General features: G+C 39.9%; 1 protein-coding gene across 1 annotated transcript in view; it reads left to right on the forward strand.

The window, feature by feature from the left end:
• The window catches only part of LOC121689382 (titin-like), a 309,974-nt gene that overhangs the window by 4,774 nt on the left and 281,591 nt on the right, over window positions 1-23,609 (forward strand). Inside the window, exons 7-12 of the mRNA XM_042069129.1 lie at window positions 171-452; window positions 810-1,076; window positions 1,451-1,723; window positions 1,867-2,130; window positions 2,502-2,834; window positions 13,439-13,714. Coding sequence (XP_041925063.1) covers window positions 171-452; window positions 810-1,076; window positions 1,451-1,723; window positions 1,867-2,130; window positions 2,502-2,834; window positions 13,439-13,714 — 1,695 coding nt within the window. The remainder of the gene's footprint in view (window positions 1-170; window positions 453-809; window positions 1,077-1,450; window positions 1,724-1,866; window positions 2,131-2,501; window positions 2,835-13,438; window positions 13,715-23,609) is intronic.

Genomic DNA, 23,609 nt, shown 5'->3' on the forward strand with positions numbered 1-23,609 from the left:
TGTGTGGAGAGGGTGTTGTAGGCTTGTTTTTCTCCTTTTCTGCTATTCAGTGATCTGTAAATGATGTTTGTTTTTTGTTAAATGGCCATTTACACATTTAATGTTTCTTGACTCACACAATAGAAGCCAATCAGTAAACTAATCTGTGTGTATTACATTGCCCTCCACAGCTCTGTCCACAGCTACAGTAACTGTAGAGTCTCCTGAGGGTCCATACTACCCTGGAGATGAGGTCACTCTGAGGTGTGACATAGCAGAGTACACAGACTGGTATTCATATAACTGGAACATTACTGGTCATCCCGGTGATCCAGTTAACCATAAGAACAATCAAACCATCACCATCACTCTGCCAGATAAAATTAACCAGTCCCTGTACACATGTGATGGATTCAGATACAGTAGACCACATTATTCCCAGAGCAGTGACCCTCTATCAATCGGTGTACGAGGTGAATACAGCTACACTGATTATATTTCTCATTGTTCACATGTTCACATTTGCCTTAACCCAACAGATTCATGTATGCCAGTGCTTACACTGAGAGTAAGTTGCTTACACAAACACAAAATGAATGATACAAATGGTAAATGTCAAAAAATGTGGAATTTTTTATCATATTGCAAATAGTCCATCTCAACAATGATGATATCAAAATGAAGTGTATCTCAGCAATTATCTTGAGAAATCATGAACATAAATGTACTGTGAGAGCATCATAGGTTTCCAAGGTCGGGTGAATGAATAATATACTATTAAAACTCATTGACAAAGTTGCTCCTCATTCTCTCCATGTGTTCCTCTGCAGAGCTGCCTTTGGCTACACTGACTGTAGAGCCCCAGAATCCTGTGTTCACTGGAGAGAACGTCACTCTGAAGTGTGTGATAGAGTCTCTCAGTGGCTGGACATATAAGTGGTATAAGGAGTCCAGCAGAACCCCAGTGTCTGAGGGAAACACCTTCACCATCAGAGGATCTGCTGAGTCTCATGAGGGCCAGTACTGGTGTCAGGGGGAGAAGAGACACAGACCCACATCATCACAACCAAGCAGGAGAATAACTCTTGATGTTAAAGGTGTGTGTGTGTGTGTGTGTGTGTGTGTGTGTGTGTGTGTGTGTGTGTGTTGTTGCCTCATGTAGTGACCTTGTGTTATCTGTCCCTCTGATCTATCCTGTATTTATCTTTAATGTTGTATTTACAGTACTGTATGTTGATTTGTGTTTTTAATGCATTTTCCCTTTTGGTGGGATAATGAATTTGACCTGGATTTGGAGTGAGTGAGTGACATGATATTTGACTATATTTGAAAATTGTCAATTGTAGGTTTACTATGATTGAGTGAGTGACCTCAGATGATGTTCGACTATGTTTGATAATTTCTCTTTTGCATAATTTCTAATGTTGAGATGTTGCATTAGCGGAACATGATTCTGTTTCATCCTATTTAGACTCAAAGCCCAAACTCACATTAAGTCCAGACCACCAGCTCTTCACAGGAGACTCAGTGACTCTGACATGTGAGTTGGGTGTTTCCTCTGGTTTGGTGTTCTACTGGTACAGAGACACACAGACCTCTGATCCTGTGAACCAGACTAATGGAAACTCCTACAGCATCAGCTCTGTTAAAGTGTCTGATGGAGGACAGTACTGGTGCAGAGCTGGGAGAGGAGACCCAGTCTTCTATACTCAATATAGTGGTGCAGTTGAGATAACAGTTACAGGTCAGTTTTTTTGATAACAAGGACATACGGAGATTTAAAAGAGGTTGTGAGTGTACTGCAGTTTCATTTAATAAAGCACACTTTTATTCTTAAGATTCAGGTAAATTAATATTTATAATTCAGAATCTTAACTTCACTAACAGAAAGGCCAAAACCGATCATTACCCTGAAATCAAACAGGACAGAGTTCTTCAGTGTTGAGGAGGTCTCTCTCAGATGTGTCATAAGGAGTGGGGAGATCAGTGACTGGGAGTACAGATGGTTCAGGGATGGAGTGAGAGTTCACCGTTATAGCGCCTATGAAATTAATCCAATCCAGAGTGGTCGCTATACATGTAAAGGGAAAAGAAAACATGATATGAAACCATCAGAAGAAAGTGATGCTGTTGGTATTACAATTTATTCTGGTCAGTATGTATTTAATTACTTTTTAATTTGGTCATCACATTTACATTTCACAGAACACAGAACATTTTAGCTGAAAGTCAAATGTAAAAGTGTGCATGTCTTACTGTATTGGATAAGGTCTTTGGACTATATTGTTTAAACTCTGTGCAACTGTGTTACTTTTCTGTCTTTTCAAATGATTCAGGTGTACTGACACTACACTGTGCAAATATTAGCTTCTCTGACAAAACATTTTCACATATATATATAGTATAGTAAAATGTGAGAGATAATGGACTTTTGTGCATCAGAAACATAATGCAGGTTTACTACGGTGTAGTTGTAAAAGCTGTTGTGGTGGATTTTCCAACGTTCTATTCTTCTTAAACAGAGAAAGCCAAGGCAGTTCTGAGTTCCCTCTCACAGACCTGGCTGACTGAAGGAGACTCAGTGACTCTGAGCTGTGAGGTTAGAGGCTCCACTACAGGCTGGAGATTCCACTGGTACAAGACTGCCCCCTACAGGCCTGAGTTGACATATATCTCACATGAAAGCAGAGCATATTCAGTAGAGATGCTCTCAGACAGTATCAGAGGAGCTGGAGGCTCCTACACTCTCAGCCCTGCTGCTCTTAGACACACAGGGGTTTATGTGTGCAGAGCAGAGAGAGGAGAGCCAGCCTATCACACAGAGTTCAGCCAACCTCAGCCTCTCTGGATCACAGGTGAGATATAAACTCATCAGTGTTCAGTTGTCATCTAAACCAGTGTTTCTTAACTGGTCTGGCCTTGGGACCTTTAATTTCCCATGGTCATTAAGTCGTAACCCATACTTAAGCGCTTAAGCCAACTGATGCGGAGAGCTAAAAGGTAGGACATGTAAAGTGCCTCTACTTGTTTGTAACATGTTGCTGTTAGGCACATTTGCGTCCTCAACTCCTGTGTGGCCTTTCAAAGCACATGACAGGTTTGCCTTTGACAGGGTGCTTTGTTTCCATGTGGCGTTTGATGGTTTCATGCTCTCATGTGCCAGCAATTCACTGCACACAACACACTGGGGTTTCTGTCCTTTGTTGTCCTCAACATAAGTGAATTCATACTAAAAATATGTCATGTTGTTTTGCCATATTTACCAAAATGATGTCTAACATGACCTGTGACATTGTCTATGTCCATGGCAACGACTAACATACAAATAATGTCTATCTACCTACAGTAAATAAAAGTGCAACATTAGTTCTGATAAGGTAGCATTTTTATTGCCGATACTGTTTTATTATTATTGGGGGTCCAAGCAGCGTAGCTGCAGGACCTCTATTGTTTCTGTACCGTTCATTTTTGGCCAAAATTCTGTAAAAGTCATACTGCAGCCTAAACCGTAACTCCAAAACTCTTCAAATGTTCAAGTATGGTTACCAGTACCCCCCTCTGCCCATAACCCAAAATTTGGGGTACTGCACCCAAAGGTGGCGCTGTTGGAAAAAAGTTAATTATGCTAATTTCTCCTTACCAGATTGACCTAGACTCAAAATTCTTTCATAATATTAATCTCTAAACTCAGATGCATCTTTTTGGCCCTGGTCTTATGGTCTAAAAATGTTTACTTTTGACACAATTTCATGGAAAAGCCAAACATTATAAAAAGTTTCACAGGCTTAAAAAATGATCAATTTTTCACCAAAATTCTCACAGACAATGTTAAGACAAAGCCTCACAAAACTTATCAGGACAAAGAATTTGGAAATGTTTTTCCATTTCAGAGATATACTGTAGACCAATAAAGTTCGACCACTCAGCCCATTTCTCCTATATCACCTATATTCCTATATGAGTATTTATTTTCCCTTGGAGAACAACCATACAACCATTATTATGTGGATACCATTAGCAGTGCACATTTTCAGATCTGTACTCTTTTTTATAAAGCCCTTAATTCTATTGTCAAATGAATGCTAGGAATGTTCTTGATGTTGTGTGTTTGCCAACACACATTTTCACCATGTGAATGTGACTGCCAAATATGTAGGATTGTCAGTGGCTCAGTGGGATAATGCCTAGTGCTGGTGTTTGTTAGGTTGAGAGTTCGAATCCCTGGAAGTGCTTTAGGCTCTAGCTTGAATACTATTGATTATTGAAGATTCGCACCATTGAACAGCACCTGAATGACATCAGGCAATCAACATACACAGTCATTAGTTGCCAAGAATCAGAATGCCGTGACACTCTGACATTTAGGGGAACTTCTTTGTTTACTATTTTTCCTTCATCATTAAGTCATATTTATATTTCAGCCATTGGTGTTCTTCTCTACAAATGTCTAATTGCCCCAGAATTTCAAAAAGATTTCAGGTGTACTCCTTCAGGAAAGCCCTTCATTTTATTGTCAAATGTATGCTTGGAGTTTTTCTTGTTGTGTGTTTACCAATACACATTTTCACCATGTGAATGTGACTGGCCAACATGTAGGTAGGTAACCTTTATATGGCTCTGATTTCGTTTACTTGATGTTGCCTAGCAACACAGCCATCAGAGCAAAGATTCTAGTAGGGCTGAAACGATTCATCGAGTTACTCTAATAACTCGATTACAAAAATTACTCGAGGCAAAAACCCTGCCTCGAAGCCTCGTTAAATTTCTATGACACGCACTATACGCGCAGGGATCTGATTGTTCCACACGGACCGTTGTTCAGGAAGCACACCACTAGCGCGTGAATCGCATAGGCATAATATACATATATATATTATGTCTATGGTGAATCGTACATTCTGAAATTTCTGGCGCAATGGCGGAGTCAAGATATCCATAATTGGCAGAGAATGTCTAAAGTTTTCAAGTAAAGTTTTGGGATCATTACATACTCAAAAAGGAAAAGAACAAGCATCAGAACCTAAATATCCACTCCATGCTGTTTCACCAAGCGTCAATAAAGTAGGTTAGGCTATTTATCAATCTATCTAGCCTATGCTATCATCTATCTACGTAGCCTATAGCCTACATTGATGTTGGCTGATTTTAATCACATACTGTATTTGTAGCGATGTCATGATAGCTTGTTTAGCTTTGATGTTTTTAAGTAAGTAAACTTATTCACGTTCAATTGCAAGACAGTATGCCTAAAAAAGAACCCCTCACACTCACGCACCGGCACAATGGAGAAGTTTGCCTCGAACGTCGACTACTAGGCTGCAGCCTTCCATGCCGCGGTCCATCCCTCCAATGAGCGTCGTCAAACAGTAAACGTCATTGACAGCGCCACAGTTTGTCTGAAAGAGCGACAAGATACTTGAGGTTGGACGCTGTAAAAGCCGGCGTCTTTGGAGCTAACAGTGCTAAAATCAAGGATTTGACAATAAAAGAGTTACACATGTACACCGATGTTTGGTATTAATGTATCTTACAACCTATTAGCCTACTAGATCAATGGAAATGGGCCTGTGTTGCGCTGTATCAATGTTACGTTATATCCTCAGAAACAGACGATAAAAAAAACGTAATTTCATGGATGTTTATGTGTCTGATTGGTGGGCAGTTGTTTATTCGATGCTAATTGGATGTGATAATGATGTCGTATCTTTCTTGTCACTCAATCTGTGAAATTGTCACTCTGAGGTAAATTGCAGGAACGGAACACCCAGATCAATGCAGTGATTAATTTGACCATCATTCAAAAGGTAATTGACTTGTCAATGTAGCCTGAACAAGTGCAGACGTTACCTGTATGTTACTTACCTATGTGTTGATATTGTGTGGCCCATGGGTTCATCTTTGATCAATATTAAGGCTAAATAAATAACTGTGGAACTGGGATTGGCGAAGAAACTTGATTGTTTGTCTATTCCTAATGGAAATTCTTCTTTGAAATGCAGCACAAGCTAGTGGACAATGGCTAGACTAGGTTATGAAGTAATGGTCTACATTATGTAATGCTGTGTAAGTGTTTATGTGCACAGCAAGACACTTATTAGCTATTCTTCAAATTTCTTAAAGATATTACACTAAGCACTTTCACTCACAGAAAAAAGATCAGATGGTCCAAAATGAACAAACTTTATTGGAGATACAGTAAGCAGTGTTGGGCAAGTTACTTCAAAAGCGTAATGCATTATTTATTACTTGTTACTGTCATCTCAAAGTAATTTGTTACATTACAATATTACTGTCCTTGAATTGTAAGGCATTACACTACATTTACATTACTTTCACCAAAATAACAGGAAATATGGATTTGGTGTTCTCAATAGATCTTCATGTGTTCAGTGCAGCTCATTACACGGCAGGCGGTGATGTGGTATGGCATAATGACTGAGCTAGGCTTAAAAGAACACTATAATGGTTGCAGTTATGGCTCATGGGACAATGTAGGCCCCAAATGCCAAAGGTCACTTAATATAGTAAAATATAGCCATAGTGAAATTGTATGTTGACTTTAAATGGTTCTCATCATTGCTGGTTGCCTTTCCTTCCACTTACAGTGGTGTAGACTTAATGCAAATAGTTTGAGAATAATGGCTACGATCTTTGTCTGTAAAAGCAACATTTTAGTTATTCTCACTGCTTGAAATGAGAAGTATAGCCTAACCATGTTACAGTAGATCTGTTGCATGAATGGCAGAGATAACTCAAATTCCCTTTCTACAGTCATCTAAACATATCAAACACTAACATATCAAAAAGGCAGAGGTGTCTTTGTAAATTTACATTTCTTACCCTAGTGAGGATTCAAGGATGTTTACAGTCACTTACATGCTTAGAAATACAATAACTTATGTTTATGGGTTGTTATCAGATGTTATCTTTCCCAAACTGATGTATGTGTAATGGCGTGGGCTTGTTCACACCATCACATAATGGGGGAAGAAAGACAGTTGTAAAAATAGTAATTTATTAAGAAAAAAGCTTACAACCTCAAGTATCTTGTCGCTCTTTCAGACAAACTGTGGCGCTGTCAATGACGTTTACTGTTTGACGACGCTCACTGGAGGGATGGACCGCGGCATGGAAGGCTGCAGCCTAGTAGTCGACGTTCGAGGCAAACTTCTCCATTGTGCCATGCACCGCACCCGTGCACACACACACACACAGGTTGCTAGGTTACCATAGCAAATAGGCTCACCCCAGAAATTATTTTTTAGTAGCCTAATGGTAAAATTATTTGTTAGTAGCCTAATGGTAGGCTATTTTTTAGTAGCCTAATGGTAAATGCTGCAGGTGTAGAAATCTACATAAAACAGATATTTATGTTGATGTCAGGTCTAGATTACAGCATGAATCTTGTTGTAGGCTACACATTAATACATTAAATTGCTTTCCCTCTTCTCCCTCCCAGCACTTCACAACATAGTATGGGCAGCTTTGTTCGCCCAGCTAAGTCATGCACAAGAGGCTGCAGTTTTACAGAGAGCATTTTGAACATTATTTAATTGATGGCACTGACACTTAAAAACACTAAATGGGTAAATTGCAATAAATGGGCTTAGTTTTGTAGCCTAATGTTGGAGTTAGAATAAATACCTCTGTGCTAATTGCTTGATCATTTTACAGCAATGTCATTTTCGCTATGCATTATGTGTTTTGGTTGTTTAAAAATGCAAAAAAAAAAATTATCCTATTAATCGATCGATAAAGTGCTAGATTAATCGATTACAAAAAGAATCGATAGCTGCAGCCCTAGATTCTAGAACAGGGCTTCAGAGAGACACGTTTTGAGTTTGTGGCCAAGAACCTAAAATATCGGTTTCCATGTGTATGTGCTGTATGGTGTGCGTCCTTTATGAAAGTAAGTGTTTTATACAGTTAACGTTACAGACATAATGAGTCATGTTGTAGTGGTCAACATAAATGTGCCCCTTCTGTTATTAGAATGCTAAGCGGAGAAGCTATGGGAGAAGCATGCTAAGCAGAGATTTAGTATCATTAATTTCTTGTGTGGCTAGCTATAGGGAGGAGATGTATGTTGCTAATTGGGATTTATGTTGTTTAGCGTAATGCCATGGTCATTTGATATGAGATGCTTGCACTCGTAACTTCGTCACTTGTAACTTTAGGACTCCTATTTTTTTTTACTAAGAGTAATTCAGGAAGCATTTTAGCCATAAAAGTAGCGCCTGAGTCTGTGACAGCTTAAAAGAAGTCGCGAAGACTCCTAACTCACTAAGACCGAACAATTTTTTGTGGTGGCATTTCACGTTGCGATGTTTTGAAATGCGTCTGCAGGAGCTTAGCCTGGGTGTTCCCATGCTGCCTTGCGCGCGATTTGATTCACGCTGCTAAGGCAGCCTGGAGACCATGGAGCAAATTTTCGCCTGAGATAGGGAACCAATCACAGAACAGGGGGGAAAGCAAGACGATGATGAGCTATGCACAGACAGATTTGATAGACATCCGTGGCACCCAATTTTGCATTGTAGGCATAACTAAGGGATGCAGTAATCCCACCAACAACAACCAAAACTAGCCTACTCATTGTCAACATGTACATTAAATGTAACGTTTCATTGTGAATCAAATTAAAATGTTCTCCTCCTTGCAAACGTTGGCATAGGCATATGGTGACAGATTAATTTAATAATGTTGCTGCGTGGATCACGGTAAGTGAATGAAGTGGCCACTTCTTAATGGGACTCGCTGTATATAAGTAGGCTAAGTAGGCTGAACGTTTGGTTCCCAGACCACGTCTCATTGAGAAGTGGTGGCGCTAGCCAGGCTAGCAGGAGCTAACAATCGCGAGGGAACAATTTTGCATTGTAGGCATAACTAAGGGATGCAGTAACCCCACCAACAACAACCAAAACTAGCCTACTCATTGTCAACATGTGCATTAAATGTAACGTTTCATTGTGAATCAAATTAAAATGTTCTCCTCCTTGCAAACGTTGGCATAGGCATATGGTGACAGATTAATTTAATAATGTTGCTGCGTGGATCACGGTAAGTGAATGAAGTGGCCACTTCTTAATGGGACTCGCTGTATATAAGTAGGCTAAGTAAAATAGAGATGCTTCAAATAAGATAAGGTTAGGATATGCCCGCTTGACAACGGCAGAGATAGAACTGGCCTTTGGCCATAGCATCCATCCATTTAGAACGACTGGCCTTCATAGCAACCAAAGATCTTAGCTGTGATTCATGTAGCCTACAGTATGCATTCAATGTGATGCAAAGTATAGAAAGGTGATGAAATATACAGAGACAGGTCAAGAAATATAGTGCAATGTAGACAGTAGTATACAGTTGATTTACAGAAGGTGGTTTAGAGTAATATGAATTAAATATAAATATGTGCAGTGTATTAGCAGTTACCTCATACAATAAGTAGAATAATGTATGTAGCAGTAACAGTATAATAGTAGAAATAATAATATAGATATATGCGGTGTATTAACAGAATATAATAAAACAGAATAATTATGGATATTCAATATGACAAATATATAACAGATATGTACATAACATACAGCTATGTGCACTGTGGAAACAGTGTCATTGTAGTGCAGAAACAACATCATAAGAGTAGTAAGAATAAGTCTATGTGCAGGATGAATAGTATGAAGATCAGTAGAATAACTATGTATAAATGTAATTACAGTAGGCCTATGTACATTTGTAAATAAATAGAAAACTATGGGTGAGAGGGATAAATTAATTTTATTTAATCGTAAAAGTAAATTGCATTAAATTAAATTGCAATTAAAAATCTTTCCAGTAGGCTTTAATGTCACGCAAAAAGTACAACCAAAGCTGAGCTTGATCAACTAGAACGTCTAAAGAACCAGAACTTGAGTGTAGTTTTTTGCTGGGTCCCAGGCCATGTTGGTCTGAGGGGAAATGAGAAAGCGGACAGTGCTGCTAAGCAAGCCCTCAATGAAGAAGTCACAGAATGTCAAATCCCTGGCCCAGACCTTAAACCTATACTGAACTCTTACATCACATATAAGTGCCAATCTGAATGGGATTAATGTACCAACAACAAGCAAGGAATGTGAATTTTGGCACGTTTTCATGATCCACTGGGTCGTTATGGGCCACACAAAATACGGTGTTGCTAAAATTACTCCTTTTGTGGCAATTAGAGACATGCGTTCATGAGTATCCAGCTACATTCAATGAGTTAAGTAAAATACATTCACAGACACAAAAAAACATCACTAATGTTGTGGACATTCCTTTATTCTGAGATACATCAATAGGCTCTCAAAACAATCCCAAACAGACATAAGGTCTTTATAGAGCAAATCTATATAGATTATTTGTCAAATAAACTAGTAAAACAGAATTAGGGGATGGAATATATAACATTCACACTCATAGCTCATATTTTTAAAATAAATCAGTGAAAAAGTATCCTGACAAATAAGCAGCATTTTAATGCCTTAGTCATATTTCATAATTTCTAATTTTTCTCTAGGTTACCTGATAGCCCAGTTTCAGAGGTGCAAGACGCGTGACATTATTTATTTTTGCAGCCAATCACTGCTGTTGTTTTATTTTATTGATTTGATTTTAGTCATAGAAGCTAAATTTGAAGGCAGGCCACAGGTAAAACCCAACGAACTGCATTCACCCCGCAAGGCAATAGTTGAATAGAGCTTTTGAGGTATTGCCACTGCTGCAACACTGAAAGGCACTGTTAGAATGCTTGGATCAAGCCAGGTTCAGCATAGCGTATGTCACTGTCTGCTCACGTTGGTGACCGGACCAGGGAAAGCACACTTTCGCAGTTCCCGCCGGAAATGCAGTCTAGTTATTATTATTAGGGCCCGAGCACCGAAGGCCGCAAGGCCCTATTGTTTTTGTAAGGATTATTATTATTATTATTATTATTATTATTCAGTATTATTATTCTTATTCTACTTTTTAGCTTTCCTGTTTTTGAGGTGGTTAAAAAGGTCGAAAACTCTTGAAATGTGGCACACACGTCAGGTGTCACGCACAGTGGTGGACAAAGTACACAAATCCTGTACTTGAGTGAAAGTAGAGATACACATGGTCAAATGTTACTCCAGTAAAAGTAAAAGTCCTCCTTTTACATTTTCACTTAAGTGGAAGTACTAAAGTACTTGCCTTCAAATGTACTTAAGTATCAAAATGAAAAGTCCTGAAATGTATTATGACTAATACAGTTGCATTTACTATTGTTGAAATGATTCGGCACAGACATAGGCATTCATTGAGAATTTCTCCTCCAAGTGTAACGGGGCGAACTAAGCTAGGATGCTAGTTGCGCGTGTAAATCCTCAATTAGAACGTACTACTCAACCGTCAATTTAGTACGTTATTTATGTAGGCGAGCGAGTAGTAAGCATACATTTCGGACGTACTGGGCAGCCATCTTGCCTGTCCTTTGATGTATGGGTATTCGGATGCACCCAAGGACAAAATCAGCTAATAATTGTTGTATGTAGAAAGAACTAAAAACAAACTAATGTGATACTTCAAAGTAACCACATTTGTCTTTGTTGAATGCTTTACACTTTCGGACCAAATCAAGATGTTCCCTTTGGTGTTTGATAGTGTCAGATTGTCTATCATTGTCTATCATTTGCTCGATGGCGTCAAGAGGCTAGTTATGGTAACATGAATATTGTGAAAAGGGGTCAACAAGGTACAATAAATAGTGGAAATCACAATAGCATAGGTTAGGCAACACCATTATTTAAAGCCTAGCTCGCTTAATAGAAAATATACATGTAAGTACACATGTAGCCTATTTGGACAGTCTTTTTTCCAAAAGGAACTTCAGCTAAAAGCTGTACTTCAGCTGTCACAAAATGTAGTGGAGTAAAAAGTAAGATATTTGGCCTGAACATGTACTGGAGTAAAAGTAAAAAGTTTAACAAAATTGAAATACTCAAGTAAAGTACAGATACATGAAAAAGCGACTTAAGTACAGTAATTGAGTAAATGTACTCAAGTAATGTCCACCTCTGGTCACGCAACGCAGTTAGGTACAAGAGCTTGACCTCGGGTGTGGCCCAGAGACTCGCTAGCGCCCCTTTAGGTGACTGATCCCGTGGTTGGCATATATTTTGAGGTGGTTAACATGGTCGAAAACGCATGAAATTTAGCACACACATCAAGTGGTACAGTGAATAGACAGGGATAAAAGCTTGGCACCGGGCGTTGCCCAGGAACTCCATAGCGCCCCCTTACGTCACAGTGACTTGTGGTTGGCATATAGTTTTAGATACACACACCAAATTTGGTGGGTGTATGTAACTCCCAAAAACAAACAACTTTTGTATTAACATGCCATTAGCCCACAGGAAGTGAGGTAATTGAGATTTTGTGCGTTGTGGACATGATACATTTTAAAGTACTCCTCCTAGACGGTTGATCCGATTCATGTCAAAGTTGGTATACATGATGCCGAGATGTTCCTGATTATAAATTGTGAAGTTTTTTTTTTATATGTTGTAATTTGACGAAATGGCCAAATTATTAATTTTAATACCCTTTCATATAAACAATAAATGTGTCATAAATCACCATGCATGGCTTGAAATGTTTTAAATGTCACAGGTCATTGAAGACCATGTTAATGATAATATTCACATGCCCATAATGCATGTTTGGCATAGCGCCACCAACTGGCAACAGAAAGAATGACAATTATACTGATGTCACATGATCAATTTGAACATACTCCTCCTAGACGGTTTGTCAGATTCATTTGAAATTTGGCATAGCGCCACCATCTGGCCAAGCAGGAAATGTGCCACAAATGCTCTATGCTTTGAATAAATGGTCTGAATTTAATACTGTTGCTGCGAAAATTGGTAAAAAATTATTGTGATGATGTTCACATATGTAATTTCCATGCCTAACATAGCGCCACCATCTGGCCAACCAAAAAGTGTATCAGAAATGTTCTTTGCTTAAAATGAATGGTCTGAAATTTCTCAGGTTAATATATATTATGATTACGATGACACCCAATGGGCCTGCCTTGCATTGCGCCCCCACCTGGCCAGGCAAGTACATGTGGCAGAAAATAAAATACAAAAACAAATAGCACACGCATCAAATATGTACATTTCACAAATGCACCACGTCGGTGCTTTGTTGGATTCCGACATGTCACGGGTTGCGGCCCGCAGGTGCTCGGGCCCGCCATTGCCGCTTATGGCTATATTTATTATTATTATTTGTTTTTAACCACAAGCTCAGCGACCCACCCAGAACGTTTCTGCGACCCACTTTTGAAACCTGTTAAGAAACACGGATATAAATCATTGTTTGTAAAGCAGGGTGTCTAACAGAGTACCTATAGTCCAGCAGTTTTTATATGATTTAAATTTAAATTTGTGTGCCATGCTGTCTGTCTCAGGTTTGTCTCTGGCTTCTGTGAGCATCCATTCAAATTGGACCCAGATCTTTACATCTGAGCCTCTCTCCCTGAACTGTGGGGTTCAGGGCAACTCTACTGGATGGAGACTGAGGTGGTTCACAGGCAGAGGAGGAGAATCAAAGTGTCCCACTGACTGGAGATCAGAAACAGGATCCAGCTGCAGCATCAGCTCAGCATCTCCATCAGACAGTGGAGTGTACTGGTGTCAGTCTGAGTCTGGAGAGCAGAGTAATTCTGTCAACATCACAGTGCACAGTGAGTGTAATCAGGCATGATTTGATAGTGTATTGGACATTTACCATTTTTTCTCTTTTATTTTGTATCAGAAAGTATTCTTTGTTATTTGTTGTTGGCCAATTCATTATCCAGGTGTGATGTATTTTGTCTGTCCATCTGTCTGTATGCGAGATTATGTGGACTAAACATAGTGATTTGGTTTCACTTTCACTACTGTTGCGTCATATGACATTCACACCTGGTTTGCCCTCTAGTGATCAAAGAAAGCAAATGCATTTACGGTCTCACCCAAAACAGTGCCTTTGAAGGTTGTGATATAGTCTGTAGGTGTGCTCATAACAAATTCATGCAACAGTGTAGCATTTTTACGATTTTATGACTATTATTGGACAGTGATTATGCTGATATATAAAAGCCAGTTGCACATTGATGTTTTGGGTTTTACTTGCATAGGCCAGAACTGCAAGTCCTCAGAGGAGGTTATGGTTATGGTATTTGGCAGATGGTTTTGTTCATAGTGACTTACTGCATATGAACACTGTGCTGTCTGATTGTCCTTCTAGTTGTATCTTTGTTTCCATATGGTGGTTCAGTCCACTTCCTTCTCACACTGAAGACAGTTCTCAGTCTTTATCAAGATCTTTATCAGTCACCTAAATTTGGAAAATGTGACTGTTTTTGGTAGGCTTACTACTTGATTGCAAGGGAGTGGATACGTTTCAGAGTTTTTACTGCTGACAGACATTGTGACAGTATAATGAAAACAAAGGATTTTACAGCATTGCCCGGATAAAAAATGACCAATATGGTTGAGCGTGTAAGCGAGAGGCGCGCAGTGGAGTAGGCTCCCGACACTATCAACTACATTTCCTACTAAACCTATATTTTTTCCACTCTAAACGCACTAGTTTTAATTTGTAAGGTTTGTTTTACTTTATGAAATCACCAATGGTGACCGAAAGTCGACGGAACAAGACTAAAACGACTACACCTGCAGTCTCTCCGGTCACCTCTGTTGGTAATGGCTCCGCAGCAGCAGGGTCTCCCAAGCTAGCATTCCTCCCACCAGTAAGCAAGCAAGTCCTTCGGCACCCTCTGGATTTAAATTGTATCATTGACCCTGCACTGGACCGGTCCAGTTCATGTACTAGTGTTCCCTCTGCCATGTCAAAATATTTTTCTGATTTTATGGCCCAACATGGATATGTTGATTCCCTGGAGATTTCATAACCCTCAATCCAGAGAATATTCATTTTTTTTCCATGTCCACCATACATATTCCCGCATTGATTATTTTTTTGTAGATGGCTCTCTACTCCCAAGGGCAACAAACTCTGAATATTTACCCATAGTCATTTCTGATCATGCTCCCTTAGCCCTTGACATAGGGGGGCGGCTTTTACAAGTCAAGTTGTAAAAGCCGCCCCCCTTGGAGACTCAATTCTCTACTTCTTTCTGATCCTGTGTTTTGCGACTTCATCTCTACATCTATTGACAATTTCCTTATTATAAACAAAACAGATGGTATATCTTACTCTTTATTATTGGAGACGTTAAAAGCTTATCTAAGAGGGCAGATTATTTCTCACTCATCGCATCAAACTAAAATTAGGAAAGCTAGACAGGAGGAACTCTCCAATGCTATTCTCAGCCTTGACCGCCAGTATGCTCTGACTCCTTCTTAGGGTGACAGTTTTTATTCAGAAACTGAACTGTGTGACAGTATCATGAGAACTCGAAATTAGAAATAAAAATAATTGAATTATCAACTCAAATTATGTCATGAAATGCGCTTCAACATCAGCAACATCGAATCAAATCTCCTGGTGGCTGCTTGCGCGTGCACTCTCCCTGACATCATGACTGCAACTTGCGCTCTCGTCTTCATCTACTCTATAACACAAAAAGAGGATAGAAAGATTGTATTTTTGTGCTTATAAGATTACAGAAACAACAAAAGTTTAAATGTTCTAAAGCTATACCTCCTAAAATTGGGTTGCGCTGCAGACCCGGCGCTGGCATATTTAGCTGAAGACTTCACTGCGGCCAGCACTCTCGGCTTTCCCAACACGAATTTATGGAATTCAGCGCAACTCATTTGCAAGTTCATTTTCACCTTGATTTCGCTGCGCACCAAATTGAATGAACACCTGTTCCTCACGTCAGTCCAGGCACCTTTCATAATTGAGAACACTAGCTCTGAGTAAGCGTTGCTCACGGGAATGCTCAGGACGAAGGACAGCAGCTTGTAATACTGAGGGAACGCAGACCTGCTCTTTAGCGCTTGGGCCCAAAGCTCACCTACAGGGTGGCTGTGTGTCGCCAGATTTGGCAAGACATCTTTCAGAGCACAATTCTCATTGTAGAGCGCATCCATGTCGAGATCCTCATCCATCTGAAGGGCGGATACAGCTGTGGTCAATTGCCGGTAGCTGATGTCTTGCTTTTCCTTAAGGTTGAAACACTGGATATTGAACAGGTGCCCAGTTTCAGAGAAGTTGAACCATTTCTCAAGGTATTGCTCTGCGGTATCATAGAAGTTGTTGAATTCTTCACGGAGCCTGTCAACCCTAAGTGTAACAGAGGAGGCGAAGACACGGTCAACTTTTGCTCCGTAGAAAGCATCTTTTTTGCGCTGCTGGAGTTTGGTTCGGAGGCCGTTCATCAGCGCATAGACTTCTACTGAGGTGAGATTGTCACTCTCAAGACTTCAGAATATTTTGCAAGAAGAACAGAGTGGCCTCGAGCTCGCTGCATTCATCTTCTTCTCAATGCTCGTTACCCTTGATCGCATCCCAGATGACACGGGGACACTCTTCGCCTCCCAGCGACAAGAAGTAGCTCCGCACAGCTGGCCAGGTGTTGATGAGTCGGTCTATTGCAGGGAGTAGGCTCAACCAGCGTGTCGGGACGTGGCGCAACAAGGTGAGGTATTCCATGTCAGCAAATTCAAACATGTCTTTGAGAGTGGCCACTCTCTTTGCAGAAGAGCTAAAATGATTGAACGATTTAATCACTATAGACTCTACATCTGTTTTCAATACATTGCTGGCACGTTTTACTGAATTATGTATGACGTGAGCTGGGCAGTTTGCGGGCAGGATCTTGCTGTTGTGTTTTTTTAGATTTGTATAAATCGAGTGTCTTCTGCCATAATTCATAGCTGCATTGTCAGCTGAAAAGGCCGAGACGTTGTTAATGCTGAGCTTGTGCTCAGATAACTTATGCAGTATGGTGTCGGTGACCGCATCTGCACTCTCGGCTGCTTGTTCAAAGAAATCCAGAACTCTGTTTTGGATGCCTTGCTCAGGGGTCCAGAATTTTACTGAGATGGGGAAGGTTTTCACGTTGCCTTTATTGGAGGCATCAGTTGCTATAGAGAAATAAATATTGTTTGTCTCCAGGCTCTGTGAGAAGTCAGATGCAAGGGGTGCCAGTATGCTCGTTACCAGTGTCTCTGCTTTTGTACGACCACAGCAGACGTGTTTAGCTATAGCTGAGTCTGAGTACAGTTTTGGCGTCAATTTCAGAGCACAGTCGAGCGATCTGTATGATTGTTGGTGACTTACACAGTGGAAAACAGAGGTCAGCTCGGCAGCAGCAATTTTATTGTTCATGGAGTCATCTTCTCGTCTAAAGAATGATGAGACCAATGTGTTGGTCTGTACAGCTGTGCTATTGTTCTGATGAAGTTTGCTGCTAGCATGCAGCCTGACATCTGTTTCCCCCCCCCGTGTGAAATACCAAACTCCTTCCTACATACATTGCAAAACGCTTTGTTTTCATTGCGTAAAACTGCACTAATCCAGGGGTATTTCCCTACCCAGTCTTGTCGGTACCTGCAGATACGTTTTGGCTTTTTAGCTACGTGGACATCGGGTTCCGGAGTCTCCATTTCAACAAAGAATGAATGAATGAATTGTAGCGTACTTTTGCCTATATTAGTGCAGCAAAAGACGACCTGGGTTCTCTTACCCTATTTAACTTCAATGGCTGATCACAATTCCCCTTGTATGTGTTTCAATGAAATAAACTGTATGTAAATAACTATGTGATTGTCTTTTTAAACTGACTCTTTATATGTAAGCTTTTTAACTTAGTTATTCTAAATGTAGTCAGTATTCTCTATCTTAAATGTATGTAAATATTAATCTTACACACCAAATCTACACACTTCAGTAAATCAATGAATTCTCAACAACCAGAGGTAAAGTTTAGGCATACGTATTGAAACAAAATTCGTTGCATGTATATGAAATTATAAATTAAAATGCATTCAAAACTTTAACTCAATGTTATACCTTCTTTCAATTGCTTTTAAATGAATAGCATTACCAAATCAACCGGTTACATATAACCCATGTATAATACAAGCAGTTTTTAAATGATACACTTTAAACCTATGGGCCCAAGATTAATAGCCTACCTAAGCCGGCACTCCTAAATTGCAATAAACTCCACACACACACACTGATGCAGGCCTGAACCGTAGCTTGGGGGCGTTGAGGCCTTAAAACTGTAGTGGCCACTTCATGCGAATTGCGCAACCAAAACAAACAGATTAACTCACGCAGTTGGTGGAGATGTCCTTGCACAGTCCATGCACCGTCACTGCAGCAAAGTTCACGCACACTTGGTGTGTGCAGTTTCTCACACGTGGTAGTCGAGTATCAGTTCAAACAGCAAGCTCCCTCCGGTTAGGCTCGCAGTCTTGTTCCTCAAAGGCAACTCATTGCCTGTCGAAGCCAGTTAGGATAACACAGTCTCAGCTACCGAGTTGCTAACTTTTCAGACAATACTGTTAACTGAGCTATCCTGACAAATTTGTTTTGAAAATGTCTCTATGTGATACCGACTTCTTCCGCATGCAAAGTAGTCAATAGGTTATCGGTCTGACAACCATTAAGTGTTCACTAAGCACGAAAAGTAGCATTAATCACTTTACAGTTCTCCAGTGTGATCTTCCGGTATCTCGTCTACAGCCAAAGAGAACGTGAATTCTCCTTACACCGCATTTTCCTCCTCTCGTGACCTCTCACCTTCCCCACTGATTGGCTAACATCTTAGCCAAGAAACAAATTATTTTATATCTTTCAGTCATTTTCTATACATTTTAGTATGACAAAGTAGCAATCTTTTCCACATGAATTTGTACAATTATTATTTAACATGAAAATAAAGAATTCCAAAAATACAGTGTCTGTGTATTTAAATGCTTACTGTACCAACAAAAGGAAACTTAACCATGTATTTCCTACAGGGTTACAGAATGAAAATCCGCGCCTTGCCGCCTACGTAGCCTACTGCTCAGCTGTCTCTACCTTATACACGGGTTTCCCGTTTACCGACAAAACTAGATGCGAGGGATAAGTTGCTGTGTGTGTGTGTGTGTGTGTGTGTGTGTGTGTTCTATCAGACAATAACTACTCGAGAGTCTGCTTTTTAGACTTTGCTCTAATTTTCGGGACAATTAGGGCAGGATTCGGGACAACTACTTGGATATCGTCCTTCTCCTGAACTCTATAAACAACGCCTCAACTTTCAGGCTGAGTTTGATCTTTTATCCACAGGCTCTGCTGAGCGGCTGTTACTGCATTCTCGTGGCACATACTAGGAGTACGGTGACAAAGCCAGTCGCCTTTTGGCTCATCAGCTAAAACGTCACGCAGCTGGGCGTTCTATTCCCCAAATTGAGTCCCCATCTGGAACTCTTACAATTGACCCTATGGAGATCAACTCTGTTTTTTAAAAGTATTACTCCTCACTTTACACATCGCAGTCTCCAGATAATTCTGATGTGATGATAGAATTTCTGGATAAACTGGAGATACCCACAATTGAACCCACACTATCTGAGCAAATTGATGCTCCTGTAACTTTAGATGAGATCATATGCTCTATCAAGTCAAGTCAAGTCAAGTCAGTTTTATTTTTAAAGCGCATTTAAGTCTTTACAGTCAGGGAAAGCCCCTGGCCCTGATGGCTTTCCCCCTGAATTTGACAAGAAATTTCATGACAAACTGGCCCCACTGCTTCTGTCTGTGTTTGAGGAGTCGCTGAAGCTGGGCTCACTTCCCCCCACATTGAGACAAGCCTCTATATCCCTTCTCCTTGGCTCTTTTTCTGGTTACAAGCTCAACCTGCAAAAAAGTGTATGTATGCCTATAAATGCAAAAGCGCTTCAGCTTCAACAGTCTGCTTTGCCATTCCAATTGAATCGACTTGGTTTCAAATATTTAGGAGTTAATGTTACCCGCTCACTATCTTCCTTATTAGATGCAAACTTCACTCCTCTCCTTTCTCATATGAAGGATGCTTTTCAGAAATGGCATAACTTACCCATGTCTATGCTTGGGAGAGTTAATGTGGTAAAAATAATATACTGCCAAAATGTCTTTACCTATTTCAATCTATCCCCCTATTTTTACCCAAATCGTGTTTTAAATCTATTGATCAGGCACTTATCTCTTTTATATGGGGAGGGAAGACTCCCAGAGTTAGGAAATTCCTGCTTCAGCAATGCATGCTCAGCGGAGGGCTCTCTCTTCCTAATTTTATGTATTATTACTGGGCAGCCAACATCCAGAAGTTTTTGTTTTGGTTGGATGCTCCACAGACATTGTGGTGCCAACTTGAGGCTGGGTCATGTGTGTCGTCTTCAGTGTTGGGAGTAATGCATTAAAAAAGTAATGTAATTACAGTAATGCATTGCTTTTTGCTGTAATGCAGTAATGTAAGGCATTACCAATACAATTCCAGTAATATTTTACTCAGTACAATTCTCAGTAACTGAAGTTACTTTGCTTTTTAATCCAAAATTGAGAAATGCTCAATTGGCACCAGAGAAGATTATCCAAGAATTAAAAAAAGTCATCTATGCTGGTCCTGGAATTTGATTGCCTTGTTTAGATGACTGTAGAAAGGGAATTTGAGTTATCTCTGCCATTCATGCAACAGATCTAACATGGTTAGGCTATACTTCTTATTTCAAGCAGTGAGAATAACTAAAATGTTGCTTTTACAGACAAAGATCGTAGCCATTATTCTCAAACTATTTGCATTAAGTCTACACCATTGTAAGTGGAAGGAAAGGCAACCAGCAATGATGAGAACCATTTAAAGGCAACATACAATTTCACTATGGCTATATTGTACTATATTAAGTTGTGAGTGACCTTTGGCCTTTGGGGCCTACATTGTCCCATGAGCCATAACTGCAACCATTATATTGTTCTTTTGTTAGCCTTAAGCCTAGCTTAGTCATTATGCCATACCACATCACCTCCTGCTGTGTAATGAGCTGCATTGACTACATGAAGATCTATTGAGAACACCAAATCCATATTTCCTGTTATTTTGGTGAAAGTAATGTAAACGTAGTGTAATGCCTTACAATTCAAAGACAGTAATATTGTAATGTAACACATTACTTTGAGATGACCGTAACAAGTAATAAATAATGCATTACGCTTTTGAAGTAACTTGCCCAACACTGGTTGTCTCCTCTCTCCGCTCTCTTGTTTTCTTCCATGCCCTCATCTCCTTCACGCTACTCAGACAACCCAATTGTCTGTACCTCTCTTAAAATACGCTATCAATTCAGGCGTCACTTTCGGTCATGTTCTGCCTCTACTCTAATGCCCATCTGCAGCAATCATCTTTTTCCACCCTCTCAGTTAGACCCTGTCTTTCGTCTCTGGGAGAGAAATGGCATAGTGAGCTTCAGTGACCTATTCATAGACAATGTTTTTGCCAACTTTTCAGACCTATCCACCTCTCACAACTTACCCCACACTCACTTATTCAGGTATTTTCAGGCGAGGCACTGTGTCCCCACCACCTTTCCTGACTTTCCCTCCCCACCCCCAAGACAACCATGGGAAGAGTTATTTCAACACAAAACTCATCAAAAATCTCTCATTTCCAAAATATGCTCTAAAGCCTCTGCTGCATGGGAGACTGAACTGGGAGTAGAATTTGGAGAGGGTTTTTGGGAGAGAGCCATCAAGAGAATACGTACATCTTCGTCATGCGCTTGCCTAGGTCTTATCCAGTTTAAAGTGGTACAGAGATAGCATTTTTCACAATCAAGACTATCAGAAATTTATCCAGAGGTTGATAACACCTGCGTCAAGTGTGGAGCAACGCCCTGCCATCTTAATCATATGTTTGCCCTTTGTCCCAAACTTGAAAACTTTTGGAATTCTATCTTCAATATCCTTTCAGACATTCTTCAAGTCCAATTAGAACCATGTCCTCTACTGGCTATTTTTGGTATTACACCAGTCCCACAGCTTCTTAATAGAAGACAGGCAGATGTTGTTGCCTTTGCTACTCTGCTGGCAAGGCGTAGGATTCTATTCTCCTGGAAATCCTCACAGTCCCCTTCTGTGTCCCTGTGGCTGAAGGATCTTATTTTCTTTCTAAAACTAGAAAAGGTGAAATTCACTCTCAGAGGGAATACTGATAACTTTTATAAATGCTGGAACTCCTTTATAACTTATTTCAGTGAGCTACAAACACTTCCTTGATTAGGATGCATTCACCTACAACCATTTTTTACCCCATTGATTTTTCCTCCTCTTTGTTGGTTTATTGTATTATTACTTATTTTATGTTATTTTTTGTATTATTTTTATTATATTTTTGTTAAAAATGTCCACTTAATTTGGTTTCTCAGTTAATGTTTGTTTGTGCGTTTCTGTATGTGTGTCATGCTGTGCACCACTGTACGTATTTTTACATTCCTATCTGTCAGGTCACATACAGTATATGTAACCAGACTATGACAACTAGTTATGACAGCTAATTCAACACTTTTGCATGTAATGACTCAAGCAATGAAATGAGGCCAATTTGTTTCATGGGGTAGGACTTCAGCATGGAACCAGTATAGTACATTTTGACCAAAATTACATTAGCAATTGAAAACGTAAAAAACAGCAGACATTTGTACAATCAGTCGCATGGATATACTAAAGCATTGCTGTTTGCTCAAGATGTTGAGAAACTACTTTAATGATGTGCACAAGTGATAAGATGATATGGAGTTTGATCAAACAGTTTTGAGAATTACAACTGCTGCTGCTGCTGTTGCTACTGCTCCCGTCACTGCTGCCACTGATTCTACCTGTGCGGGCTCTGGTGGAGAGGCTAATCTCTGCCGGGTAAATCTCTCTGACTGTGGCCCCTTCCAAGAACGTCATAAACAGGACTCTTCTTTGGTTAAGTTTGCTGTCTTAAATGCTCGCTCTGTTTCCAACAAAGCATTTGTTCTGAATGACCGTTTTACGTCCCACCATCTAGACTTTCTGTTTATCACCGAGTCTTGGCTCTCTGGTGATGACATCATTACACTTGGTGACCTTTGCCCTGCTCACTGTAGTTTTTTAAACTCACCTAGGGTCTCTGGTTGTGGTGGTGGTCTAATTACAGTGTTTAAGAACAGTTTTAAATGTAGATCTGTACCAACTGATCTGTTTTCTACTTTTGAACTACAGCTGTTTAAGATCAATGCATCTGTACTTTGTGCCTTAGTCTACCGTCCACCAAAAATTAATTGTAATTTCATTCAAGAATTTGCTGAACTTCTATCTTTTATGGCCTCTCGTGCTGATAAATTATTAATCTTGGGGGACTTTAACATCCACATATGCTGCCCATCTAAACCTTTGGTCAATGAGTTTTTAGGCCTTTTGGACTCTTTTAACCTTGTGCAGTCAGTTATGGCCCCAACACATCAGAAGGGTCACACACTAGACCTAGTGTTGTCCTCTGGTTTCTCAGTTTCCAATGTTAAAATAGTTGATACTGGTGTGTCTGACCATTTTATGATTTTATTTGAATCTTTACTGTTTTGTCCCCCCCCCCCCCCTCCACCCCCCTCATCCTACTCCCTTGTGAGAGCTATTAA

Source organism: Alosa sapidissima, chromosome 18 (genome assembly GCF_018492685.1).
Source record: "Alosa sapidissima isolate fAloSap1 chromosome 18, fAloSap1.pri, whole genome shotgun sequence".
NCBI classification, from domain to species: Eukaryota; Metazoa; Chordata; class Actinopteri; order Clupeiformes; family Clupeidae; genus Alosa; species Alosa sapidissima.